The sequence below is a fragment of the Thalassophryne amazonica genome, chromosome 9 (assembly GCF_902500255.1).
Source record: "Thalassophryne amazonica chromosome 9, fThaAma1.1, whole genome shotgun sequence".
Classification (NCBI taxonomy): Eukaryota; Metazoa; Chordata; class Actinopteri; order Batrachoidiformes; family Batrachoididae; genus Thalassophryne; species Thalassophryne amazonica.
This window is the reverse complement of record NC_047111.1, coordinates 73,480,769-73,507,099: the sequence shown is the minus strand read 5'-3', so window position 1 is coordinate 73,507,099 and position 26,331 is coordinate 73,480,769. Positions and strand designations below refer to the sequence as shown.

At 45.5% G+C, this 26,331-nt stretch overlaps 1 protein-coding gene across 2 annotated transcripts in view; it reads right to left on the bottom strand.

Annotated features, from left to right (window-relative positions):
- Positions 1-26,331, bottom strand: part of LOC117517368 (ferroxidase HEPHL1) — a 136,195-nt gene that overhangs the window by 70,107 nt on the left and 39,757 nt on the right. The window contains exons 3-4 of one of the 2 annotated variants that reach the window (XM_034178362.1): positions 24,354-24,566; positions 18,185-18,198 (exon numbers count right to left, since the gene is read on the bottom strand). In XM_034178362.1, the coding sequence (XP_034034253.1) occupies positions 18,185-18,198; positions 24,354-24,566 (227 nt within the window). Of the gene's footprint in view, positions 1-2,772; positions 2,888-18,184; positions 18,199-24,353; positions 24,567-26,331 lie in introns of those variants that run through there. The other variant, XM_034178361.1, reaches the window with a different exon arrangement.

The following is a 26,331-nucleotide window of genomic DNA, read 5'->3' as shown; positions in this document are numbered from 1 at the left end:
TCTCCAAATTATATCCAGGTTCTGACTCATCCTGTGTAAGGTGTGGCTCTGGCCCGGCAAGTCTTAGTCATATGTTTTGGTTGTGTCCTAAACTTCAGAATTTCTGGCAAGAACTATTTGGAACATTCTCCTCTCTATGTAATAAGCCTATCGGTCTGAATTGCATGATGGCTCTGTTTGGGGTTGCTCCACCGAATGTAACTGTGACAGCCCAGCAGGCTAGTGCGATTGCTTTTATAACTTTACTCGCAAGACGCCTGATTCTGCTCAATTGGAAAAAAGCAGCTCCGCCCTCTCACAAACTCCTGCTGGAAGATGTTATGTCTCATTTAAAACTGGAGCATTTAAGGCACACCATGAACGGCTCTCTCCAAACTTATAATAAAATCTGGCAACCTTTTGTAAGTTTTTTAAAAGCTCACTTTAGAGTTTAGCCCCTAACCTTACAATCTGATTGGTTTTGATTAATTATTATTGTGATGTTTCGTTGTTGTTTTGATTATTTGTATTGTTATCATTATTATTTATTTGTCTGCCCTAATGTGGTCTGAATTTGTTCTCCCTAATGTCTCTTTGTTTTTTGTTTTTTGCACTTGAAAGCACCAATGTTTGTTTCTACTGTTCTCTTGTTCTTGTATGCTGTTTAAATTTTGAAACAATAAAAATAATTTAATAATAATAAAAAGGGGTCTGTGGGGGCTCCACAGAAGCTGACGGGTTTTAGCCATGCTAATGCTCCCTTGAAGCATTTGCTCAAAAAAAAAAAAGCCTGAAAGACGTAAATGACATGGGTCGATGGCGAGGAGCTTCTAGGCATGTGAGAGGCAAATAAAGAAACATGCTTAAAAGGTGCGGGGGGCAGGGTCTGGGGGAGTAGAGCTCCCCCCAGAAGCTAAAAGGTTTTAGCCATGCTAATGCTCCGCTGAAGCATTTACTCAGAAAAAGTCTGAAGGGCCTAAATGACATGGTGAGATGCTGAAGAGCTTCGCTTGTTCATGTCTGTGACATATACATATTATTATTTATTTATTATTATTATATTAAAAGGAAATAAAAGGGTTGAGGAGTTATTCAAAAAAACTGTTGAGGTACAAGGTCTAAGGTTCTAAAAACATTCTGGAAACATGCGTTATTCCAACTCATGATAGAAACTTTATGCATTTTACTACCAAAATGTCAGTGACTTATTTTAGAAACACTACCCAATCTACAGCCCATGGATCCCCATGGACAACACACTAGCAGTATAACTTATTTGTAAAGTGCTATCACAGAAATCAAAGTGCTGTACAATGGAGCCATAAGACATTGAAATCAAAATACAATACCCAACATAAAGCCCATATTAAAATAAGATTAAAAATATAAATCAAAAAAAATTATTAATGAGTACATCAAAACCTAAAATAAAACCATACCTCACAACCCTCAAAGATTTTAGAGAAAAAGTAAGTCTTAAGTTTGGCCTTAAATATCTCAGCAGAAGTTGATTGCCTCACTTCCACGCCAACACACTAAAGTTGTTATGTGTCAGATGCAGCTCGGAGAACCGACCAGCGTTTGAAGGACCCAGTATGAAATAAGCAGAGCACAGTACAAAGGCTAACTGAATTAATACATAACAGTGATACAAAAAATACAAAAGAAAGTGCGGTCTGGCGTGGTGCGCTCCCAGCAGCGCTAACGGTCCGGAGCCAGAAGCTGTTCGGACCCAAGGACCCCGCCAACACCCCCCAGGTGGCCGCAACAAACCGAGTCTGTGAAGAAGGAACCATTATGTGAGTCCACACTCTACACACAGAGAGAACACTTAAAGGTGTACATAAACAGCAAACACTTCCTGGCTTGATTACTAATCAGCTTCCCAACCTGCAGGCATGGAACATCCAGTTCACAAAACTCCACGCAGTGGAAGCCGATACATGACGAACGTACAGCTCAATATAAAAGGTGTGAGGGACACCCATTTACTGACTGTATAATGTTAGTCACAAAATCGAACGTACCTCAGGAAGTGTGCTGAAGAGCGTGAGACCTACACCCCCTCCTCTTTTCAACAGACCGTGCATCAACCTGGACGTTCTCTGCATCCACTGATGATGAGATGGCTCCCGAGACGACGATCTCACCCGTCTGGTCACAAGGTCGAGGCTCTGGCAAATACACCCTGTGCACTCCAGTCTTAAATGCCACCATGTTCCAATCCATGCAGATGCACCACAGCTGTGAGTCCTGATGAGCCGCAGGTGATCAGCCTCAGGTGATCAGGGTGAGGTCCTGATAAACTCAGCAACACAGCCACTCAGTTCCAAATGCACGCCACCTGGAAGGAAAAACAAAAGACAGAAACAAAAAGGCAGCCAGGCCCCCCAGCCATACAACAAAGTTGCCACATCATTTTGTAGATTCCCAGCAGTGTTGCTGCAATGTTGAAGATCCTCATAAGTACACATATTCATGTCATTCTGAAGCTCATTGAGAGCCAATGTGGAGCAGCAATAAGACATTTGACTGTTGTTTAATAGTTCCCCAGTTCAGTCTTGTGTTGGAACATGGAAATTTAAACCTATGAAATATTTTCCGGTAAAATACTGGTTCCACTTAGACATCCTACAATGTTGAGTTTACAAAACTACATTGTGGTAATAATACTTTTGAACGTCACTGATACTAAAAACTGATGTTGTAACAATATTGTGAAAGTTGGTGCGTGATATGAGAAAATTCATACACCCTAACCTTTTGATTCATTGCTTTTCGTGATTTTCATACCTTTCTTACAGGTGAGTAACGCCCCAATGAGCCCAGAGGAAATGTCCCTGGGGGCGTCACCATGAGAGTGGTATACCCAAGTCAGACAGTTGGCATCATCCTCAGTGGGGGCAAACTCCGGTTTGACTTCCCAGCGGTAGGTGTAGCTTCCTCCAGGAGGAACAGCGTCGTCCTGCTTCAACCTGCCTGAGGTTCCATCTGGGTAGAGCGCTCCTGGTAGACAAGAACAAGCTGGCATCATCCATTTTGCCTAATGTGTAAAAACTGTTGATGTCAGTTTGACAATCTGATTAAAATGCTTCAAATGTAAAGTGTAAGAGAGCACTGAATTAAGCTGTTTATTGTCCCCTCCAAGAAATAAGGAGGACCATTGAAATGGACTCCATTTGTGCGTCTGTCCGTTCATCTGTTAAGTTTTTAGGGCTCTAGATTTCTGCTTACCCCTTGCATACATAGTACACACTCATACAATATTGTACACAGACACAATTGTGACATCCAGGCACATGACCTTGGCCTAGATTTTCAAGGTCATCCAAGATAATGGCTTACAAAGACACCCACTGCCTGAACCCAGATTGTCATCTCTCCAAATATCAATTACATTTGTAATAGGAAATCATGCATCCTAACTCCATTGACCTGGTTGCATTTGACCTGGGACCTCAAGGTCAAGGTCAAACATGACAATTAGTGATAAGGCACCGTCTGACCCCCGAAATGGTTATGTTTGGTCTGAAACTTTATGAAGACAGTAACCTGTACTATTAGAGGCCTTTCCTAACATCCATACTTATCACTTAAGGTCAAGGTCATCCAACAGAATGGCTTATTTATTTCATTTGTCACCATGCCGTATCAGCATAATAGGAGGAACCGCTCAGCTGAGTATTGGCTTGTTCATCCATGACTTGGCTTTTTATAGTAACATTGATCAGAGAGTCCTTTTGGTTTTTTTTGTTATTCTTTCAACCTCCACACAGGTAATTATCTACAACCCCTGGCAATAATTATGGAATCACCGGCCTCGGAGGATGTTCATTCAGTTGTTTAATTTTGTAGAAAAAAAGCAGATCACAGACATGACACAAAACTAAAGTCATTTCAAATGGCAACTTTCTGGCTTTAAGAAACACTATAAGAAATCAGGAAAAAAAAATTGTGGCAGTCAGTAACGGTTACTTTTTTAGACCAAGCAGAGGGAAAAAAATTGGAATCACTCAATTCTGAGGAAAAAATCATGAAAAACAAAAGAACGCTCCAACACATCACTAGTATTTTGTTGCACCACCTCTGGCTTTTATAACAGCTTGCAGTCTCTGAGGCATGGACTTAATGAGTGACAACAGTACTCTGCATCAATCTGGCTCCAACTTTCTCTGATTGCTGTTGCCAGATCAGCTTTGCAGGTTGGAGCCTTGTCATGGACCATTTTCTTCAACTTCCACCAAAGATTTTCAATTGGATTAAGATCCGGACTATTTGCAGGCCATGACATTGACCCTATGTGTCTTTTTGCAAGGAATGTTTTCACAGTTTTTGCTCTATAGCAAGATGCATTATCATCTTGAAAAATGATTTCATCATCCCCAAACATCCTTTCAATTGATGGGATAAGAAAAGTGTCCAAAATATCAATGTAAACTTGTGCATTTATTGATGATGTAATGACAGCCATCTCCCCAGTGCTTTACCTGACATGCAGCCCATATCATCAATGACTGTGGAAATTTACATGTTCTCTTCAGGCAGTCATCTTTAGAAATCTCATTGGAACAGCACCAAACAAAAGTTCCAGCATCATCACCTTGCCCAATGCAGATTCGAGATTCATCACTTGCCTTGCTTGCCTCTACTGGTGGTTGGCTCTCACTGCGGTATTGTATCACTTCCTGTTCCGGAGCACAGCAGTGTTTGCTGTATCTGTTAGCTGTTTAATCTGCGCAGTTAGATGATCTAATTATCTAGATAACGATTTATTTCCCCAGTGTAATCTTAACGTGCCTTAACTAAAGCACCTCTGCTGAATCACCTCTAAATTATTACACATTATTCACTTTGCGTGTTTTAGGAATCCGCTAGCTTTGCGAAGCTACTAGCTCTTAGCCGATTTAGCATGGCGGCTTCTCCTGTCTCTCCGCACTTTTCTGCTCTGGGTGTGAAATGTTTAGTTATTCCTCGGCCTCCTTTAGCAGTAATGGTACTTGTAATAAGTGTAGTTATTCATAGCTTTGGAGGCCAGGCTGGGCGAATTGGAGACTCGGCTCCGCCGTGGAAAATTCTACAGCTAGCCAGGCCCTGTAGTCGGTGCGGACCAAGGTAGCTTAGCCGCCATTAGTTCCCTCTGGCAGATCCCGAGCAGCCGGGAAAGCAGGCCGAGGGTGACTGTGAGGAGGAAGCGTAGCCCTAAACAGAAGCCCGTGTACACCGCCAACCCGTTCACATTTCTAACCGTTTTTCCCCACTCGGGACACACCCGCCGAGGATCAAACTCTGGTTATTGGCGACTATGTTTTGAGAAATGTGAAGTTAGCGACACCAGCAACATAGTCAATTGTCTTCGGGGGCCAGAGCAGGCGACATTGAAGGAAATTTGAAACTGCTGGCTAAGGCTAAGCGTAAATTTGGTAAGATTGTAATTCACGTCGGCAGTAATGACACCCGGTTACGCCAATCGGAGGTCACTAAAATTAACATTGAATCGGTGTGTAACTTTGCAAAAACAATGTCGGACTCTGTAGTTTCTCTGGGCCCTCCCCAATCGGACCGGGAGTGACATGTTTAGCCTGCTCTTGAATTGCTGGCTGTCTGAGTGGTGTCCAAAAAATGGGTGGGCTTCATAGATAATTGGCAAAGCTTCTGGGGAAAACCTGGTCTTGTTAGGAGAGACGGCATCCATCCCACTTTGGATGGAGCAGCTCTCATTTCTAGAAATCTGGCCAATTTCTTAAATCCTCCAAACCGTGACTATCCAGGGTTGGGACCAGGAAGCAGAGTTGTAGTCTACACACCTCTGCAGCTTCTCTCCCCTGCCATCCCTCATTAACCCATCCCGTAGAGACGGTGCCTGCTCCCAGACCACCAATAACCAGTAAAAATCTATTTAAGCATAAAAATTAAAAAAGAAAAATAATATAGCACCTTCAACTGCCACAGACTAAAACGTTAAATGTGGTCTATTAAACATTAGTCTCTCTCTTCTTCACTTCACTGGCTTCCCATTTGTGCCCAGCATCATGTACAAGTTTTAATGCTTACTTTTCAATGTTTATACGGTAACCAGTGTTGCCACAGTTACTTTGAAAAAGTAATCCAATTACTGATTATCCTTGAAAAAGTAACTTAGTAACTTTACTGATTACTCAATTGGAAAAGTAACTAAGTTAGATTACTAGTTACTTTTTTAGTTACTTTCCCCAGCTGCCGACAACAACCCCTGCCATCTCAACATGACAATGATGTTTTGCCAAAACTCACTTTATAGTCACCCTTTCTTGACTTCAATGAAAATAATACTTGTTTTATAAAAAGTAAAAAAAGACCTCTTTCTTGACCTCATATTTAACTGTTGACAGCACTGTAACAGTAAAACTTGCAATTTCTAACCTACTTGTTTATAAATGTAACAATAAATTCTTTCTAACATTTTCTAACATTTAAATTCTCTCTAAACATTTTACTTGTCGTTATTATTTTAAGTAGTTAGTAGCAGAAGTAAAAAAATGGCTTCAAAACTGGACCTTTAATCTAGGGGTGTTGTGGGGGGGGGCACATCCCTGCCCCATGCCTCCATTCCATCTGGATTCGCCCCTGCTTTGGCGTTTGAGCACAAAGAATGGATAACTTTATTTATGCAGGAAACATGACCAGATTTACAGGTAAGAAAGTTTTATTGCGTTTTCACATTGCGTTTCCTCAGAAAGAGAGTTTAGGTGCATTTGAGTGGAAAATAATGTTAGTTGTTGACGCATCGCGGAGGATTAGCTGTTTTTAGCAGCAGATACGGAGCGGCTCGGAGAAAAAGCATAAAATGTCTTTGTAAAGCTCAGTGCAGGTGTGGTGTTGTCACCGCGGTTTAAGAGGTAAGGACGAGTCGTAGCTGCTGCAAAAAACCACGAATGAAAAGCTCGCAGCCCGCTTAAAGTGGACAGTTCAGTCAAACCCCGACCTCCTGCCCACGGACCAAGTTTAATGCTGCTATCGACCCACAATGAAAAATAATAGTAACGCACAGTGACTTGGAGAAGTAACTTTAATCTGATTACTGATTTGGAAAGATTAACGCGTTAGATTACTTGTTACTAAAAAAAGTGGTCAGATTAGAGTAACGCGTCACTGACAGTAACACACCATCTTACCTCACAGAACTCCTCACCGCTCATGTCCTGCATGTTCTCTTCGCTCCTCCAACGCTCACCTTCTTCTCACTCCCAGGACTCGACCCTGCATCACAGGAGGCTGTGCTTTCTTCTGCACAGCCCCTCAACTGTGGAATGCCCTGCCTCATCTGAGGGCTCCACGGACCATGGAATCTTTCAAAAAGGGCCTTAAAACGTTTCTTTTTACCCGATGTTTTAATATATTTAAAAAATTTTACTACCCTATTGTTTTAATGATTGTTTTAAATTATCTGCATATTTTTGTTTCTGTTTTCTGTTTTTACAGTAGCACTTTGAGATTTATTGTAAATGTAAAGTGCATTATTAAATGTATTATTATTATATAGTGTAGTGACTTTTTTAATGTCATAACACATAAAACATAAAATCCCAAAAGAGTGGATACTCTCTACAAGGCTCTATAGGTTAAGTGGACTTGAGTCAGACATTTCTGAAATAAAAATGCACTGACCTGTCCAGTAGAACTACAAGGGAACACTCATTATCTCAAGCTTTGACATTCTCCCAATCAGAACTTTCCAGTTAGGGGTCAGAGCAAAGTGGACAAGGTCAAAGGTCAGGTGTCCTACCCTGCAAATGGTCATAACCTGGCAGCTCAGCAGCCATTTTCCTCTCGTCTTCGGGACCATCTCAGCTGTAGCAAAAGTGGCTGGAAACAGGCTGAGGATGTCGGTGCGGTGGCCACGGTCCAGCAGTGTATTCCCGTGGAAAAATGCTGAATGAATGTCCACCTCATTACCCATGCCGAACAAATGCCAGGCGACCAAATGGTGCTGGCATATCTCGATTCCAGGCGGTTACCAAACACGAAGCCATTAATAGCTGTCAGAAGACAGGACAAGCAGGCAAAAGTTAGCTTTAAACCTTCGTGTGTTTATTTTGTGTTATTAAAAAGGGCTACTCCCTCATAATTGCTTAAACACAAAACTGTGAACTGTGCCCGAAAATCCCAGTTGTCAGGCTCACAAATTGTTTTGGATTTAAAATAATTCTATGTTCATGTTGTTAAAACCCTCACTTGTTAAAAAAACAAAACAAGGACTTGCACTGAAATAAAATAAAATAAATTGTTGATTGAAGGAAAAAAAAACAACAAAACAAAACTGGCAGCTGTGGTTTCCAGAGTAATTCTGTAAAAAAAAAAGCAAATACCTTTACAGAAAATACTATCAATTGCAGCCTACTCCCCCACAATGACCAACAACATCCGAAGTTATGTCCAGGCACAAATCACACAAAAATGTAATTAAATTAAATTATTTAATTTTTAATAAATAAATGGAAGTCAATAAGAACAGCAAGATTAAATAAATCTTTTAAATGCCTACTGTCAGAGTTAAGTAACTTGATGTCAGGGAATAAAAGATTTCGAGTATCTGTTAGTTCTCCTTGACAGTATAATAGTGGCAGCCTGAAGGCATCAGCTTGAATTCAGACCACAAAACATGATCTCAGTGGTTGACAGTATCTTTGCTTTCTTTTCACCTGATTCTCCCAGAGGGAATACAAGTGCATCTGGCTGACTCCACTGATCTTGGAGCTGATGTTAACTATACTGCACAAGCTGTTCTTATATAGAGAGATTTGAAGTGAATTACCTCATTGCCATATTTTGAACTTTTCAGTTACAATAAAAATGAGTTTGAAGGTCAGAAAAATAAGGTCAGAACTTAAGGTTGCAGTACTTAGTGCTACCTAATAGATCTGGACTTCTACATAATTACTCAAATCCAGACAAGTCCCAGTTTTCAGTTTTGCAATGTTTTTGTTTTGAAAAACCTGAACATGGGCACACACAATCTGATCCTAAAACAAATACATTTTTGAAGGAGTATGAAGATTTACTTTGAAATCATTTGTCCAATTTAATTATCTCATCGATGCGCAACATTCACCGTGCATCAAGTTTGATTCCTCAAAGTCTTGTTCGCCTGTGTTGACTCCTGTTGGATCAGTGGCAGAATTTGTTATGTTGTCCTCCAGGTACCAGCTAAGGGTTTTCATCCACCACGTTGAACATCAGGAATACATCTTGGTTCCACATCGCTGCGCATTATTGACTTTGTCGTTGGCATTCCAGAGACTGCGTCTTTAGACCCTTCAGGATTCCCTACAGTCCACCATAAACAGAGAAATGCATGAAACGTAAAATTAGATGACCTGCATACCATTAACATAATTAAACTTTGTACTTTGTATTCCCCGTCTCTGTGCTTACATGTGTATTTCTATGCATGCTATGCCACACAGAAGCTACATATACAACCCCTGGCAAAAAATTATGGAATCACCCGGCCTCAGAGGATGTTCATGTCAGGTTGTTTAATTTTGTAGGAAAAAAAGCAGATCACAGACATGACACAAAACTAAAGTAATTTCAAATGGCAACTTTCTGGCTGTAAGAAACACTATAAGAAATCAGGAAAGAAAATTGTGGCAGTCAGTACGGTTACTTTTTAGACCAAGCAGAGGGAAAAAAATATGGAATCACTCAATTCTGAGGAAAAAATTATGGAAGCATGAAACACAAAAGAACGCTCCAACACATCACTAGTATTTTGTTGCACCACCTCTGGCTTTTATAACAGCTTGCAGTCTCTGAGGCAACAGTACTCTTCATCAATCTGGCTCCAACTTTCTCTGATTGCTGTTGCCAGATCAGCTTTGCAGGTTGGAGCCTTGTCATGGACCATTTCTTCAACTTCCACCAAAGATTTCATTGGATTAAGATCCGGGACTATTTGCAGGCCATGACATTGACCCTATATGTCTTTTTGCAAGGAATGTTTTCACAGTTTTGGTCTATGGCAAGATGCATATCATCTTGAAAAATGATTTCATCATCACCCAACAATCCTTTCAATTGATGGGATAAGAAAAGTGTCCAAAATATCAATTTAAACTTGTGCATTTATTGATGATGTAATGACATCTATCTAACCAGTGCCTTTACCTGACATGCAGCCCCATATCATCAATGATGTGGAATTTACATGTTCTCTTCAGGCAGTCATCTTTATAAATCTCATTGGAACGGCACCAAACAAAAGTTCCAGCATCATCACCTTGCCCAATGCTGATTCGTGATTCATCACTGAATAGAATTTCATCCAGTCTCCACAGTCCCGATTGCTTTTCCTTAGCCCATGTAACCGTGTTTTATTTGTTTAGGTGTTAATGATTGCTTTCCTTTAGCTTTTCTGTATGTACATCCCATTTCCTTTAGGCGGTTTCTTACAGTTCGGTCACAGACGTTGACTCCAGTTTCCTCCCATTCCTTCCTCATTTGTTTTGTTGTGCATTTTCGATTTTGAGACACATTGCTTTAAGTTTTCTGTCTTGACGCTCTGATGGTCTTCCTTGGTCTACCAGTATGTCTGCCTTTAACAACCTTCCCATGTTGTTTGTATTTGGTCCAGAGTTTAGACACAGCTGACTGGGAACAACCAACATCTTTTGCAACTTGCGTGATGATTTACCCTCTTTTAAGAGTTTGATAATCCTCTACTTTGTTTCAATTGACATCTCTCGTGTTGGAGCCATGATTCATGTCAGTCCACTTGGATCAACAGCTCTCCAAGGTGTTATCACTCCTTTTTAGATGCAGACTAACGAGCAGATCTGATTTGATGCAGGTGTTAGTTTGGGGATGAAAATTTACAGGGTGATTCCATAATTTATTCCTCAGAATTGAGTGAGTCCATTTTTTTCCCCTCTACTTGGTCTAAAAAAGTAACCGTTACTGACTGCCACAATTTTTTTTTCCTGATTTCTTATAGTGTTTCTTACAGCCAGAAAGTTGCCATTGAAATGACTTTACGAGGTCCTATTAGAAAAGTATCCGACCTTATTATTTTTTCAAAAACCATATGGACCCGACCGCGGGGGGGGGGGTCTGCGACAGGAAAAACACCTCCGTTGGAAACCTTAATGGGCAAGTTGGAACATGCCCAAGCTGTTAAACAATTTTCTCAGTTACTCACTTGTTGAAAGCCATCAAAGCCGCCTGAATTTTACAAATGGTTTTCAACACGAGGTGTTTTTCCTGTCGCGGCGCACACAGATTCACCGAGTCGTCACTGAAACGACTCAGCGAATTTGCCGCGCACGTCTTTCATTAAAAATGTCCTTAAACAGTGGAATGTCCACATAAAATCCTCATGCCGGCCTCTTCTGAATCTTCTCTGTTCTCTCACGACGTCCTGGGTGAATTAAGCCTTAAATTATGATGTTTTCAGCTCGAAACAGGCCGACGACGGCGCCTGGAAGCGCTGCGCGACGTCCGCTCCGTGGGAAGTCCTTACAGTGACAGAAACCACCCCATAATCTCTCATCAGCCGTTAAACTTTTCACCGAAAACCAGCTGAATTTCTCGAATAGTGTCCACTCGGATAATCAGAATCAGAATCAGAAGAAGTTTATTGCCATTGCCAGTGAACAGGATTCACAGACTAGGAATTTGCTTCGGTACAATGGTGCAACATTAAGAAGAGATAAAATGCTAAGATAAAATAAATTATAACATATGTGTCAAATAAGATAAAATCTAAGATAAAAAAAAAAGAAATATGAAAATATGAAAGGCTGTGTGCAACAGAAAAACAGAGAAACAGAAACAACAGTGCAGTGGGAGGAGTGCAATTAAAAACCAAAGTACACTGTCTAAAGTGACCTGTGATAAGATGATAAAGTGAAAGAGTTCAGCTTAAGGTGACTGAGTTATGAGGAGTTATGAGGAGTTCAGAGTCTAACGGAAGCGGGGAAGAAACTGTTCTTATGGCGGGAGGTTCTGTTCCGGATGGACCGTAGCCTCCTGCCCGAGGGGAGTGGTTGAACAGACCGTGTGCAGGGTGAGAAGGGTCAGCTGTGATCCGACCTGCTCGGCCCAGAGTCCTGGGAACGTGCAGGTCGTGGAGAGATGGAAGGCTACAGCCGATCACCTTCTCAGCAGAGGCCACAATGCGCTGCAGTCTGTGTCTGTCCCTGGCGTACCACACCGTGATGGAGGAGCAGAGGATGGACTCGATGATGGCCGTGTAGAACTGCACCATCAGCTGGACAGGCAGCTTGGCCTTCTTCAGCTGCCGCAGGAAGTACATCCTCTGCTGGGCCTTCTTGATGAGGGAGCTGATGGTTGACTCCCACTTGAGGTCCTGGGTGATGGTGGGTGCCGAGGAAGCGACAGACCACAGTGGTGATGGGGCTGTTGGTGAGGGCGAGGGAGGGCGGGGGGGATGTGGCTTTCCTGAAGTCCACGATCATCTCCACTGTTTTCTGGGCATTGAGCTCCAAGTTGTTGCTGCTGCACCAGGTCACCAGCCGGTCCACCTCCCTCCTGTAGGCAGACTCATCCCCATCCGAAATGAGTCCGATGAGGGTGGTGTCATCGCAACTTGATGAGCTTTACAGAGTCGTGGCTGGAGGTGCAGCAGTTAGTGTACAGGGAGAGAGCAGAGGGGAAAGGACACAGCCCTGTGGAGATCCTGTGCTGAGAACCCGAGTGTTCGAGACATTTTTTCCCAGCCTCACACGCTGACTCGGTCCATCAGGAAGTCTGTGATCCACCTGCAGTGGAGTTTGGGCATGTGGAGCAGAGAAAGCTTGTCCTGGAGCAAAGCTGGAAGGATGGCGTTGAATGCAGAGCTGAAGTCCACAAATAGGATCCTAGCGTAGGTTCCTGGGGAGTCCAGGTGCTGCAGGATGGAGTGCAGGGCCAGGTTACACTGTGGGATGATGCTGTCTTCACAGAAATGAATATATGACGTCACAGTGTCCGTGTAGTCATCTAGACTGTCTGTTGAAACCTCAAACATATCCCAATCAGTGGTGGCCAAGCACGCGCGTAGCTCCTCTACAGCTTCATTGCTCCACACTTTAGATTGTCCTCACAACAGGTTTAGAGAGTTTAAGTCTCTGTCTGTACGTGGGGATCAAGTGGACCATCACGTGATCTGAGAGTCCCAAAAGCTGCACGGGCCACAGCGCGATAGGCGCCGCTCACTGTTGTGTAACAATGATCTAACGTGCTCCCTTCTCTGCTCGGGCATTTAACAAACTGTTTGTATTTTGGTAATCCTGACTGAGATTCCCTTTGTTAAAACCACCGAGAATTTAAACAAGAGAGTCCGGAAAGTCTCTCTCCACGCTCATAATCTGATCCGCGAGCGCGCGCTCGGACTCGTCCACGTCCGCGCTCAGTGGAATATACACAGCGCAAAGTATGAAAGAGTTAAACTCACGTGGAGAGTAGAACGGTCTGCAGTTTATAAGGAGATATTCGAGAGAGGGAGAGCCGTGTTGGGAGATCACAGTCACATCGGAGCACCAGGCGTTGTTGATATAGAAGCAGAGTCCTCCCCTCTAGTTTTTCCACCAGAGAGTGCTCGGTCTCTGTCTGTGTGGAGGAGTTGGAATCCCTCTAGTTGGAGCGCGCAGTCCGGGTCTGTGCATTTAACCACGTCTCCGTGAAGCACAGTACACAAGATGAGGAGAAATGTCTATTGTTCTTCATCAGCAGTGCCAGCTCATCCATCTTGTTGTGGAGTGAGTGGACGTTGGAGAGAAATATCCCAGGTAGGGGCGTGCGCATGCCCCTTTGTCTGAGGCGCAATGAGAGCTCCAGCGCGTTTCCCTCTCCGCCGTCGTCTCACTTTTTTGGCCAAAAAGTGAACCAGTTCAGCTGCAGGCACCAAAAAAACTGGCGTAATGTCCGTGGTGTGATGATTTGATGTTTAGAAGCTCCTCGCGGGTGTAGGGACACGATGACACACGATTCACGCACAAAACAGACAAAACAGGGAGCACCAGAATACCAAGGCGCCTTCACGCTGGATGCTTTGGGTGCTGTTCGTTGTCGTACTATCCATAAGAAAAATCCGAAATATCCATATTGGGACCAACACACACTTCTCGCCTTTTTAGCTTTTCCTCTGCGGACAGTTTTTCTTTTTTTTTTTCCTCTGCAGACAGTTCTTGGGCTGCGCGCTATGACGTCATTTGTTTACGCACAGCGGGCGGGTATAGCCAGATAGCGTCGATGTAAATCTACAATACCGGCCCAGCAATGCCTCGGTAAAGTGATAATAATGATATTGTAATAACAGTGTATGATAACAAGAACCTAAACACTTCTTGGCTTGACAGACGATATCTCATGGAATCTTGCAGGAACTCAGTGGCAAGTTCACACTGAAAACAGGAAGTGCCAAGTTTTCAGTTACCAGTGAAACTGGAAATGTCAAATGTTGAGCACTTCCTGGCATGGGTGGAGCTGGAGCGGAGGCCAGGGTTGTTACTGGACTCCCCTGAAATCTGATTGGACACAGATGATTGACATTTCACAGCACCACACGTCTGGTTGAAAAGATCTGCATTTTGAAATCCATGAGTCACATCAACTGCTAGGTTCCTCCTGTCCAGTAGTTGGTGCTGTGTACCACAAAAAGTTCTAATCCACCTTTGTAGAAGAAGAAAATTGTTTGCCTCAGTTGAACTGAACACGTCCTTTGAACCGTGGACTTTCTAATGACACCAAACTCTGTTAGCTTATTAGTGAAGCAGATAACTGAAACAATCCTTCAAATGGTGATACAAACATCAATTCAGCACAAATACACCTTAGACATTACACTTTTGGAAAAAAACAAATGGTCACGCAAATTTTCAATAGGCAGCCAGGTAGGGGTCAATTGAAGAATTACACAGGGGTCAAAATTTTAAAATATTCCAGTCAAATTTAAAACTACACAACATTACTTGTCTGATCATAACGATTCCAAAACCGTATAGTTTAGACTATCTATGACTGAATGTTATGGAGTTATGGGGTAAAAACAGCAAGAATGGCGACAAAGGTCAATTTCACGAACATTCAGAAATTGTTATTCTGGCTTGCAGACGCTTCAGATATAGAGGTTCCAGTCTGGGTCTCTATGGAGAAGCGTTCTTGTAACCCAGCTTCACTTGGCTCTTTATTGTGTAGTTCGCTGCCTCTGAGTAAACATCACTGGACAAATAATTTGATAGTCAAGGGCTCATTGAGAATTTGGTTCCAATTTCGTACTCATTTTGGATTTACAGGCACCATAGCTGCAACTCCTATTCAGTCTAATGTTAACTTCCCCCCCTTCTCTGATTGTCCCATCTTTTCAATTGTGGCATAGGAAGGGTCTGTCCCGTGTAAATAATCTTTTTAAGGATGGCGAATTGGCCTCATTTTAACAGCTGAAAAAGGACTTTGACTTATTACAATCAGACTTTTTTTTTAGATATTTACAGATTCGCAGTTTTTGTTATGTGGGCCGCTGAAGAGGAGGTACTGCTGGCCCACCACCACCAGTCGGCGCCCTGCTTGGAGTGCGGGCTTCAAGCATGAGAGGGCGCCAGAGCTATTGGAAGTGACAGCTGTCACCTGTCAACCTCACCAGCTGTCTCTCATTAACCTCCTTACAAGAAGCGGATCACAACTCCACCTCCTCGCCGAGAAATCATCTACCACAAAGGTAATTTCTCTGCTGACTTATCGATTGTCTAAACTTTGTTCTGTGTGCAGCCGCATTCCTGTGGTGATCCAGAAGAGGGACCAACAGGAGCTGCACGAGAGAAACGTATCTGGAGGTGGAGGTTTTCCCTCCCAGAGAATTTGAGTGTAAAGGTTGCTGGGTGTGAGGACTCACACTCACCTCCTTCTGTTTCTTCTTTGCCAGCAGTACCAGGGCCGACAACGGAGGACAGAGACCACCTGGGGATTCAGGACTTGGCGGCTCCGGTGTTCTTCAGGCCGTTGGTGGTGGAAGCGGTGTGGGCCCCGGCTCCTCGTACATCAGAGGTCTCCTATCTTCGAGCCTGCCCACTGTCCTCTTGTATACAATTGGCACCTGTTATTTCTGTTTGTATTCCGTTGTGTACTTTCGCAACATTAAATTGTTACTCCTTTTCTTATCCATTGTCCGTTCACTTGCGCCCCCTGTTGTGGGTCCATGTTACGACACTTTCCCAACAGGATTTCTCGGCCATTCGTCATGGATCCCGAGGGGCGTCAACCACAGCTTGAACAGCCAATGGGAGAACAAGGAGCGCAGGCGGCAGCAGGAGGCGTGGTAAGTGATCTGCAGCACATCCTTACTGCTTTCACTGCTCAGTTACAGCTGGTAACCAAGCAAAATGCAGTCCTCAATCGGAGGATGGAGGCTCTCACCGCCAGAGTGGAAGCACGCGAGTCAAGCGTCGCTGCAGTGTCTCCTCCTGCTGGCCCGGTGCCTGATAGAGATGTTCCACTGGCCGTTCAACTACCCCCCCCACCGTCCCCTGAAGCTTACATAAGTCCTCCCGAACCGTACGGAGGCTGTGTAGAAACGTGCGCAGACTTCCTAATGCAGTGTTCGCTCGTTTTTGCACAGCGTCCAGTTATGTACGCATCAGACGCCACCCGGGTGGCTTATGTAATTAATCTGCTTCGAGGTGAGGCACGCGCTTGGGCTACAGCGCTCTGGGAACAGGATTCATGGCTTCTGTCATCATACGCTGGGTTTATACGGGAATTCAAACAAGTGTTTGATCATCCCAACAGAGGCGAGACTGCCTCGACCGTGCTGCTGTCACTGAGACAGGGGCGTCGGAGCGCAGCTGAGTACGCTGTCGACTTCCGCATCGCGGCTGCGAGGTCAGGCTGGAACGACGTTGCGCTCCGCGCTGCCTTCATAAGCGGACTGTCTCCAGTACTGAAGGAGCATTTACTGGCTAAAGATGAACCGCAGGATTTCGACGGGCTTGTTAATCTGGTTATACGATTAGACAACCGCTTAAATGAACACCGTCGGGAGCAGGCCGGAGGGCGTGGCCGGGCACAAGCCGTCCCTCTCTCTTCCGGGTCAGAAAGGGTGACGTCGTCCCCACGCTCCGTTGCCAGTGGGCTCCGTGTGGCAACAGCTCCCCCTGCTGACGAAGCTATGGACACGAGCAGGGCCAAAGTAAGATCTGATGTCAGACAAAGGAGGCTGGCCCGCGGGGAGTGTTTTTACTGTGGCTCATGTGAGCATTTGTTAAAAGACTGCCCCAAACGGTCAAACACCAACGCCCGCCCTTAGAAACTGGGCTAAGGGTGGGCCATAACATGTACACGGGGAAACCCCGCAAATCAGCACGAATCCCAGTGATAATCCTAAGTGGGGATTTAACCCTTCACGCCCAGCACTGGTGGACACGGGGTCCGAAGGGAATCTGTTGGATAGCAGATGGGCAAAGGAAGTGGGGCTCCCTCTAGTGGCTCTGCCTTCGCCTTTGAAGGTACGGGCACTAGATGGCACCCTACTCCCGTTGATTACACACCGGACCCAGCCCGTGACTCTGATTGTGTCTGGGAATCACAGGGAGGAGATCGTGTTTTACGTGACACCTTCTACCTCCCGAGTGATTTTGGGTTTTCCTTGGATGGTTAAGCACAATCCCCGGATCGATTGGCCGTCTGGGGCAGTGGTGCAGTGGAGCGAAACCTGCCACCGGGAGTGTTTAGGATCCTCGGTTCCTCCCGGGTTCACGGCTAAGGAGGAGGTTAAGAGCCCCCCCAATCTGACGGCGGTGCCAGGGGTGTACCATGATCTAGCTGACGTCTTCAGCAAAGATCTGGCACTCACTCTTCCACCGCACCGACCGTACGATTGTGCCATTGATTTGATCCCGGACGTTGAGTACCCGTCCAGTAGACTGTACAACCTCTCACGCCCGGAACGCGAATCAATGGAGACCTACATCCGGGACTCCTTGGCTGCCGGGTTGATCCGGAACTCCACCTCCCCGATGGGTGCTGGTTTCTTTTTTGTGGGCAAGAAGGACGGCGGACTCCGTCCATGCATTGATTACAGGGGGTTGAACGAGATCACGGTTCGCAATCGATACCCATTGCCCCTCTTGGATTCGGTGTTCACACCCCTGCATGGAGCCCGAATATTCACCAAACTTGATCTTAGGAATGCGTATCACCTTGTTCGGATCCGGAAGGGAGACGAATGGAAGACGGCATTTAACACCCCTTTAGGTCATTTTGAGTACCTGGTCATGCCGTTTGGTCTCACCAACGCGCCCGCAACGTTCCAAGCATTGGTTAACGACGTCTTGCGGGACTTCCTGCATCGGTTTGTCTTCGTATATCTGGATGATATACTCATCTTTTCCCCGGACCCTGAGACCCATGTCCGGCATGTACGTCAGGTCCTTCAGCGGTTGTTGGAAAACCGGTTGTTTGTGAAGGGCGAGAAGTGTGAGTTCCATCGCACTTCTTTGTCCTTCCTGGGGTTTATCATCTCCTCCAACTCCGTCGCCCCGGATCCGGCCAAGGTTGCGGCGGTGAGGGATTGGCCCCAACCAAAGAGCCGTAGGAAGCTGCAACAGTTCCTCGGCTTTGCAAACTTCTACAGGAGGTTCATTAAGGGCTACAGTCAGGTTGTTAGCCCCCTGACTGCCCTAACCTCCACTAAAGTCCCCTTCACCTGGTCGGACCGGTGCGAGGCCGCATTCCAGGAGTTGAAACGCCGGTTTTCGTCTGCGCCAGTTCTGGTGCAGCCTGATCCTACTCGCCAGTTTGTAGTGGAGGTGGACGCCTCAGACTCAGGAATAGGAGCCGTCCTGTCCCAGAGCGGGGAGTCCGATAAGGTTCTCCATCCTTGTGCCTACTTTTCCCGCAGGTTGACCCCCGCAGAGCGGAATTATGACGTGGGCAATCGAGAACTCCTCGCGGTGAAGGAGGCTCTTGAAGAGTGGAGACACCTGTTGGAGGGAGCTACGGAGCCTTTCACGGTTTTCACAGACCACCGGAACCTGGAGTACATCCGGACCGCCAAGCGGCTGAACCCCAGGCAAGCCCGCTGGTCCCTGTTCTTCGCTCGCTTCGACTTCCGGATCACCTACCGCCCCGGGACTAGGAATCAACGATCCGATGCACTGTCCCGGGTGCACGAAGAGGAGGCCAAGGCTGAGTTGTCGGACCCCATCGATACCATCCTTCCCGAGTCCACTGTCGTGGCCACCCTCACCTGGGACGTAGAGGAGACCGTCCGGGAGGCCCAGGCAAGGAACCCGGATCCAGGAGACGGTCCAAAGAACAAGCTTTACGTCCCACCAGAGGCCAGGGCTGCCGTCTTGGACTTCTGTCATGGCTCCAAGCTCTCCTGTCATCCTGGAGTGCGTAGGACCGTGGCAGTAGTCCAGCAGCGCTTCTGGTGGGCGTCACTGGAAGCCGACGTCCGGGACTACGTCCAGGCCTGCACCACCTGTGCCAGGGGCAAGGCGGACCATCACAAGACCAGGGGTCTCCTCCAACCCCTGCCTGTGCCTCATCGCCCCTGGTCCCACATTGGCCTGGACTTCGTCACGGGCCTCCCGCCGTCCCAGGGCAACACCGCCATACTGACGATAGTGGACCGGTTCTCCAAGGCGGCCCACTTCGTGGCCCTCCCGAAGCTCCCGACGGCCCAGGAGACAGCAGACCTCCTGGTCCACCACGTCGTGCGTCTGCATGGGATACCAGCGGACATCGTCTCGGATCGTGGTCCCCAGTTCTCCTCGCAGGTCTGGAGGAGTTTTTGTAAGGAACTGGGGGCCACCGTACGTCTCTCGTCCGGGTATCACCCACAGACGAACGGCCAGGCAGAGCGGGCGAACCAGGACCTAGAACAGGCCCTTCGCTGTGTCACCTCCGCGCATCCGGCGGCCTGGAGCAACCATCTGGCCTGGATCGAGTACGCGCACAACAGCCAAGTGTCTTCCGCCACCGGCCTCTCCCCTTTCGAGGCGTGTCTGGGCTACCAGCCCCCATTATTCCCACTTGTGGAGGGAGAGGTCGGGGTACCCTCGGTCCAGGCCCACCTACGGAGGTGCCGCCGGGTGTGGCGAACCGCCCGTTCTGCCCTGTTGCGGGCCCGGACGAGGGCCAAGACCCATGCAGACCGCCGGCGTTCCCCGGCCCCTGCATACCAACCTGGGCAGGAGGTGTGGTTATCCACCAAGGACATCCCGCTTCAGGTGACATCTCAGAAACCGAAGGACCGTTTCATTGGGCCGTTCCCTATCGCCAAGATCCTCAGTCCGAGAAGCTGACACTCCCGGCTTCACTGCGGATCCATCCCATTTTTCATGTCTCTAGGCTTAAACCATGCCACACCTCACCACTCTGCACCCCTGGACCCGAGCCACCTCCTGCCCGAATCATCGACGGGGAGCCGGCATGGACTGTTCGTCGGCTCCTGGACGTCCGTCGGATGGGCCGGGGTTTTCAGTACTTGGTGGACTGGGAGGGTTATGGACCCGAAGAACGCTCCTGGGTGAAACGGAGCTTCATCCTGGACCCGGCCCTTCTGGTTGATTTCTACCGCCGACACCCGGACAAGCCTGGTCGGGCGCCAGGAGGCGCCCGTTGAGGGGGGGGTCCTGTTATGTGGGCCGCTGAAGAGGAGGTACTGCTGGCCCACCACCACCAGTCGGCGCCCTGCTTGGAGTGCGGGCTTCAAGCATGAGAGGGCGCCAGAGCTATTGGAAGTGACAGCTGTCACCTGTCAACCTCACCAGCTGTCTCTCATTAACCTCCTTACAAGAAGCGGATCACAACTCCACCTCCTCGCCGAGAAATCATCTACCACAAAGGTAATTTCTCTGCTGACTTATCGATTGTCTAAACTTTGTTCTGTGTGCAGCCGCATTCCTGTGGTGATCCAGAAGAGGGACCAACAGGAGCTGCACAAGAGAAACGTATCTGGAGGTGGAGGTTTTCCCTCCCAGAGAATTTGAGTGTAAAGGTTGCTGGGTGTGAGGACTCACACTCACCTCCTTCTGTTTCTTCTTTGCCAGCAGTACCAGGGCCGACAACGGAGGACAGAGACCACCTGGGGATTCAGGACTTGGCGGCTCCGGTGTTCTTCAGGCCGTTGGTGGTGGAAGCGGTGTGGGCCCCGGCTCCTCGTACATCAGAGGTCTCCTATCTTCGAGCCTGCCCACTGTCCTCTTGTATACAATTGGCACCTGTTATTTCTGTTTGTATTCCGTTGTGTACTTTCGCAACATTAAATTGTTACTCCTTTTCTTATCCATTGTCCGTTCACTTGCGCCCCCTGTTGTGGGTCCGTGTTACGACACTTTCCCAACAGTTTTGTGAAAACAACTTTGGTTGGATGAATGTTTAGAGTTGGATCCATGTGATAAAGGTCTAGTGTCAATTTTGTATAGTAAAATTCAAGGTGCAGCATCCCCAACAACAGAGCATCTGAGGAACAAATGGAAGGAGGAATTAGGTGAACAATTCACCGATCGGGCTTGGCAATCGACAATCACCAGAATCCACACCTCATCGAGTTGTGTCAGACATAATTTAATACAGTTCAAGATATTACACAGACTACACATATCTCCAAGTAAACTCTCCAAATTATATCCAGGTTCTGACTCATCCTGTGTAAGGTGTGGCTCTGGCCCGGCAAGTCTTAGTCATATGTTTTGGTTGTGTCCTAAACTTCAGAATTTCTGGCAAGAACTATTTGGAACATTCTCCTCTCTATGTAATAAGCCTATCGGTCTGAATTGCATGATGGCTCTGTTTGGGGTTGCTCCACCGAATGTAACTGTGACAGCCCAGCAGGCTAGTGCGATTGCTTTTATAACTTTACTCGCAAGACGCCTGATTCTGCTCAATTGGAAAAAAGCAGCTCCGCCCTCTCACAAACTCCTGCTGGAAGATGTTATGTCTCATTTAAAACTGGAGCATTTAAGGCACACCATGAACGGCTCTCTCCAAACTTATAATAAAATCTGGCAACCTTTTGTAAGTTTTTTAAAAGCTCACTTTAGAGTTTAGCCCCTAACCTTACAATCTGATTGGTTTTGATTTAATTATTATTGTGATGTTTCTTTGTTGTTTTGATTATTTGTATTGTTATCATTATTTATTTATTTGTCTGCCCTAATGTGGTCTGAATTTGTTCTCCCTAATGTCTCTTTGTTTTTGTTTTTTGCACTTGAAAGCACCAATGTTTGTTTCTACTGTTCTCTTGTTCTTGTATGCTGTTTAAATTTTGAAACAATAAAAATAATTTAATAATAATAAAAAGGGGTCTGTGGGGGCTCCACAGAAGCTGACGGGTTTTAGCCATGCTAATGCTCCCTTGAAGCATTTGCTCAAAAAAAAAAAAGCCTGAAAGACGTAAATGACATGGGTCGATGGCGAGGAGCTTCTAGGCATGTGAGAGGCAAATAAAGAAACATGCTTAAAAGGTGCGGGGGGCAGGGTCTGGGGGAGTAGAGCTCCCCCCAGAAGCTAAAAGGTTTTAGCCATGCTAATGCTCCGCTGAAGCATTTACTCAGAAAAAGTCTGAAGGGCCTAAATGACATGGTGAGATGCTGAAGAGCTTCGCTTGTTCATGTCTGTGACATATACATATTATTATTTATTTATTATTATTATAATTAAAAGGAAATAAAAGGGTTGAGGAGTTATTCAAAAAACTGTTGAGGTACAAGGTCTAAGGTTCTAAAAACATTCTGGAAACATGCGTTATTCCAACTCATGATAGAAACTTTATGCATTTTACTACCAAAATGTCAGTGACTTATTTTAGAAACACTACCCAATCTACAGCCCATGGATCCCCATGGACAACACACTAGCAGTATAACTTTATTTGTAAAGTGCTATCACAGAAATCAAAGTGCTGTACAATGGAGCCATAAGACATTGAAATCAAAATACAATACCCAACATAAAGCCCATATTAAAATAAGATTAAAAATATAAATCAAAAAAAATTATTAATGAGTACATCAAAACCTAAAATAAAACCATACCTCACAACCCTCAAAGATTTTAGAGAAAAAGTAAGTCTTAAGTTTGGCCTTAAATATCTCAGCAGAAGTTGATTGCCTCACTTCCACGCCAACACACTAAAGTTGTTATGTGTCAGATGCAGCTCGGAGAACCGACCAGCGTTTGAAGGACCCAGTATGAAATAAGCAGAGCACAGTACAAAGGCTAACTGAATTTAATACATAACAGTGATACAAAAAATACAAAAGAAAGTGCGGTCTGGCGTGGTGCGCTCCCAGCAGCGCTAACGGTCCGGAGCCAGAAGCTGTTCGGACCCAAGGACCCCGCCAACACCCCCCAGGTGGCCGCAACAAACCGAGTCTGTGAAAGAAGGAACCATTATGTGAGTCCACACTCTACACACAGAGAGAACACTTAAAGGTGTACATAAACAGCAAACACTTCCTGGCTTGATTACTAATCAGCTTCCCAACCTGCAGGCATGGAACATCCAGTTCACAAAACTCCACTGCAGTGGAAGCCGATACATGACTAACGTACAGCTCAATATAAAAAGGTGTGAGGGACACCACATTTACTGACTGTATAAATGTTAGTCACAAAATCGAACGTACCTCAGGAAGTGTGCTGACGAGCGTGAGACCTCACCCCCTCCTCTTTCACAGACCGTGCATCAAACCTGGACGTTCTCTGCATCCACTGATGATGAGATGGCTCCCGAGACGACGATCTCACCCGTCTGGTCACAAGGTCGAGTCTCTGGCAAATACACACTGTGCACTCCAGTCTTAAATGCCACCATGTTCCAATCCATGTAGATGCACCACAGCTGTGAGTCCTGATGAGCCGCAGGTGATCAGCCTCAGGTGATCAGGGTGAGGTCCTGATAAACTCAGCAACACAGCCACTCAGTTCCAAATGCAAGCCACCTGGAAGGAAAAACAAAAGACAGAAACAAAAAGGCAGCCAGGCCCCCCAGCCATACAACAAAAGTTGCCACATCATTTTGTAGATTCCCAGCAGTGTTGCTGCAATGTTGAAGATCCTCATAAGTACACATATTCATGTCATTCTGAAGCTCATTGAGAGCCAATGTGGAGCAGCAATAAGACATTTGACTGTTGTTTAATAGTTCCCCAGTTCAGTCTTGTGTTGGAACATGGAAATTTAAACCTATGAAATATTTTCCGGTAAAATACTGGTTCCACTTAGACATCCTACAATGTTGAGTTTACAAAACTACATTGTGGTAATAATACTTTTGAACGTCACTGATACTAAAAACTGATGTTGTAACAATATTGTGAAAGTTGGTGCGTGATATGAGAAAATTCATACACCCTAACCTTTTGATTCATTGCTTTTCGTGATTTTCATACCTTTCTTACAGGTGAGTAACGCCCCAATGAGCCCAGAGGAAATGTCCCTGGGGGCGTCACCATGAGAGTGGTATACCCAAGTCAGACAGTTGGCATCATCCTCAGTGGGGGCAAACTCCGGTTTGACTTCCCAGCGGTAGGTGTAGCTTCCTCCAGGAGGAACAGCGTCGTCCTGCTTCAACCTGCCTGAGGTTCCATCTGGGTAGAGCGCTCCTGGTAGACAAGAACAAGCTGGCATCATCCATTTTGCCTAATGTGTAAAAACTGTTGATGTCAGTTTGACAATCTGATTAAAATGCTTCAAATGTAAAGTGTAAGAGAGCACTGAATTAAGCTGTTTATTGTCCCCTCCAAGAAATAAGGAGGACCATTGAAATGGACTCCATTTGTGCGTCTGTCCGTTCATCTGTTAAGTTTTTAGGGCTCTAGATTTCCTGCTTACCCCTTGCATACATAGTACACACTCATACAATATTGTACACAGACACAATTGTGACATCCAGGCACATGACCTTGGCCTAGATTTTCAAGGTCATCCAAGATAATGGCTTACAAAGACACCCACTGCCTGAACCCAGATTGTCATCTCTCCAAATATCAATTACATTTGTAATAGGAAATCATGCATCCTAACTCCATTGACCTGGTTGCATTTGACCTGGGACCTCAAGGTCAAGGTCAAACATGACAATTAGTGATAAGGCACCGTCTGACCCCCGAAATGGTTATGTTTGGTCTGAAACTTTATGAAGACAGTAACCTGTACTATTAGAGGCCTTTCCTAACATCCATACTTATCACTTAAGGTCAAGGTCATCCAACAGAATGGCTTATTTATTTCATTTGTCACCATGCCGTATCAGCATAATAGGAGGAACCGCTCAGCTGAGTATTGGCTTGTTCATCCATGACTTGGCTTTTTATAGTAACATTGATCAGAGAGTCCTTTTGGTTTTTTTTGTTATTCTTTCAACCTCCACACAGGTAATTATCTACAACCCCTGGCAATAATTATGGAATCACCGGCCTCGGAGGATGTTCATTCAGTTGTTTAATTTTGTAGAAAAAAAGCAGATCACAGACATGACACAAAACTAAAGTCATTTCAAATGGCAACTTTCTGGCTTTAAGAAACACTATAAGAAATCAGGAAAAAAAAATTGTGGCAGTCAGTAACGGTTACTTTTTTAGACCAAGCAGAGGGAAAAAAATTTGGAATCACTCAATTCTGAGGAAAAAATCATGAAAAACAAAAGAACGCTCCAACACATCACTAGTATTTTGTTGCACCACCTCTGGCTTTTATAACAGCTTGCAGTCTCTGAGGCATGGACTTAATGAGTGACAAGCAGTACTCTGCATCAATCTGGCTCCAACTTTCTCTGATTGCTGTTGCCAGATCAGCTTTGCAGGTTGGAGCCTTGTCATGGACCATTTTCTTCAACTTCCACCAAAGATTTTCAATTGGATTAAGATCCGGACTATTTGCAGGCCATGACATTGACCCTATGTGTCTTTTTGCAAGGAATGTTTTCACAGTTTTTGCTCTATAGCAAGATGCATTATCATCTTGAAAAATGATTTCATCATCCCCAAACATCCTTTCAATTGATGGGATAAGAAAAGTGTCCAAAATATCAATGTAAACTTGTGCATTTATTGATGATGTAATGACAGCCATCTCCCCAGTGTCTTTACCTGACATGCAGCCCCATATCATCAATGACTGTGGAAATTTACATGTTCTCTTCAGGCAGTCATCTTTAGAAATCTCATTGGAACAGCACCAAACAAAAGTTCCAGCATCATCACCTTGCCCAATGCAGATTCGAGATTCATCACTTGCCTTGCTTGCCTCTACTGGTGGTTGGCTCTCACTGCGGTATTGTATCACTTCCTGTTCCGGAGCACAGCAGTGTTTTGCTGTATCTGTTAGCTGTTTAATCTGCGCAGTTAGACTGATCTAATTATCTAGATA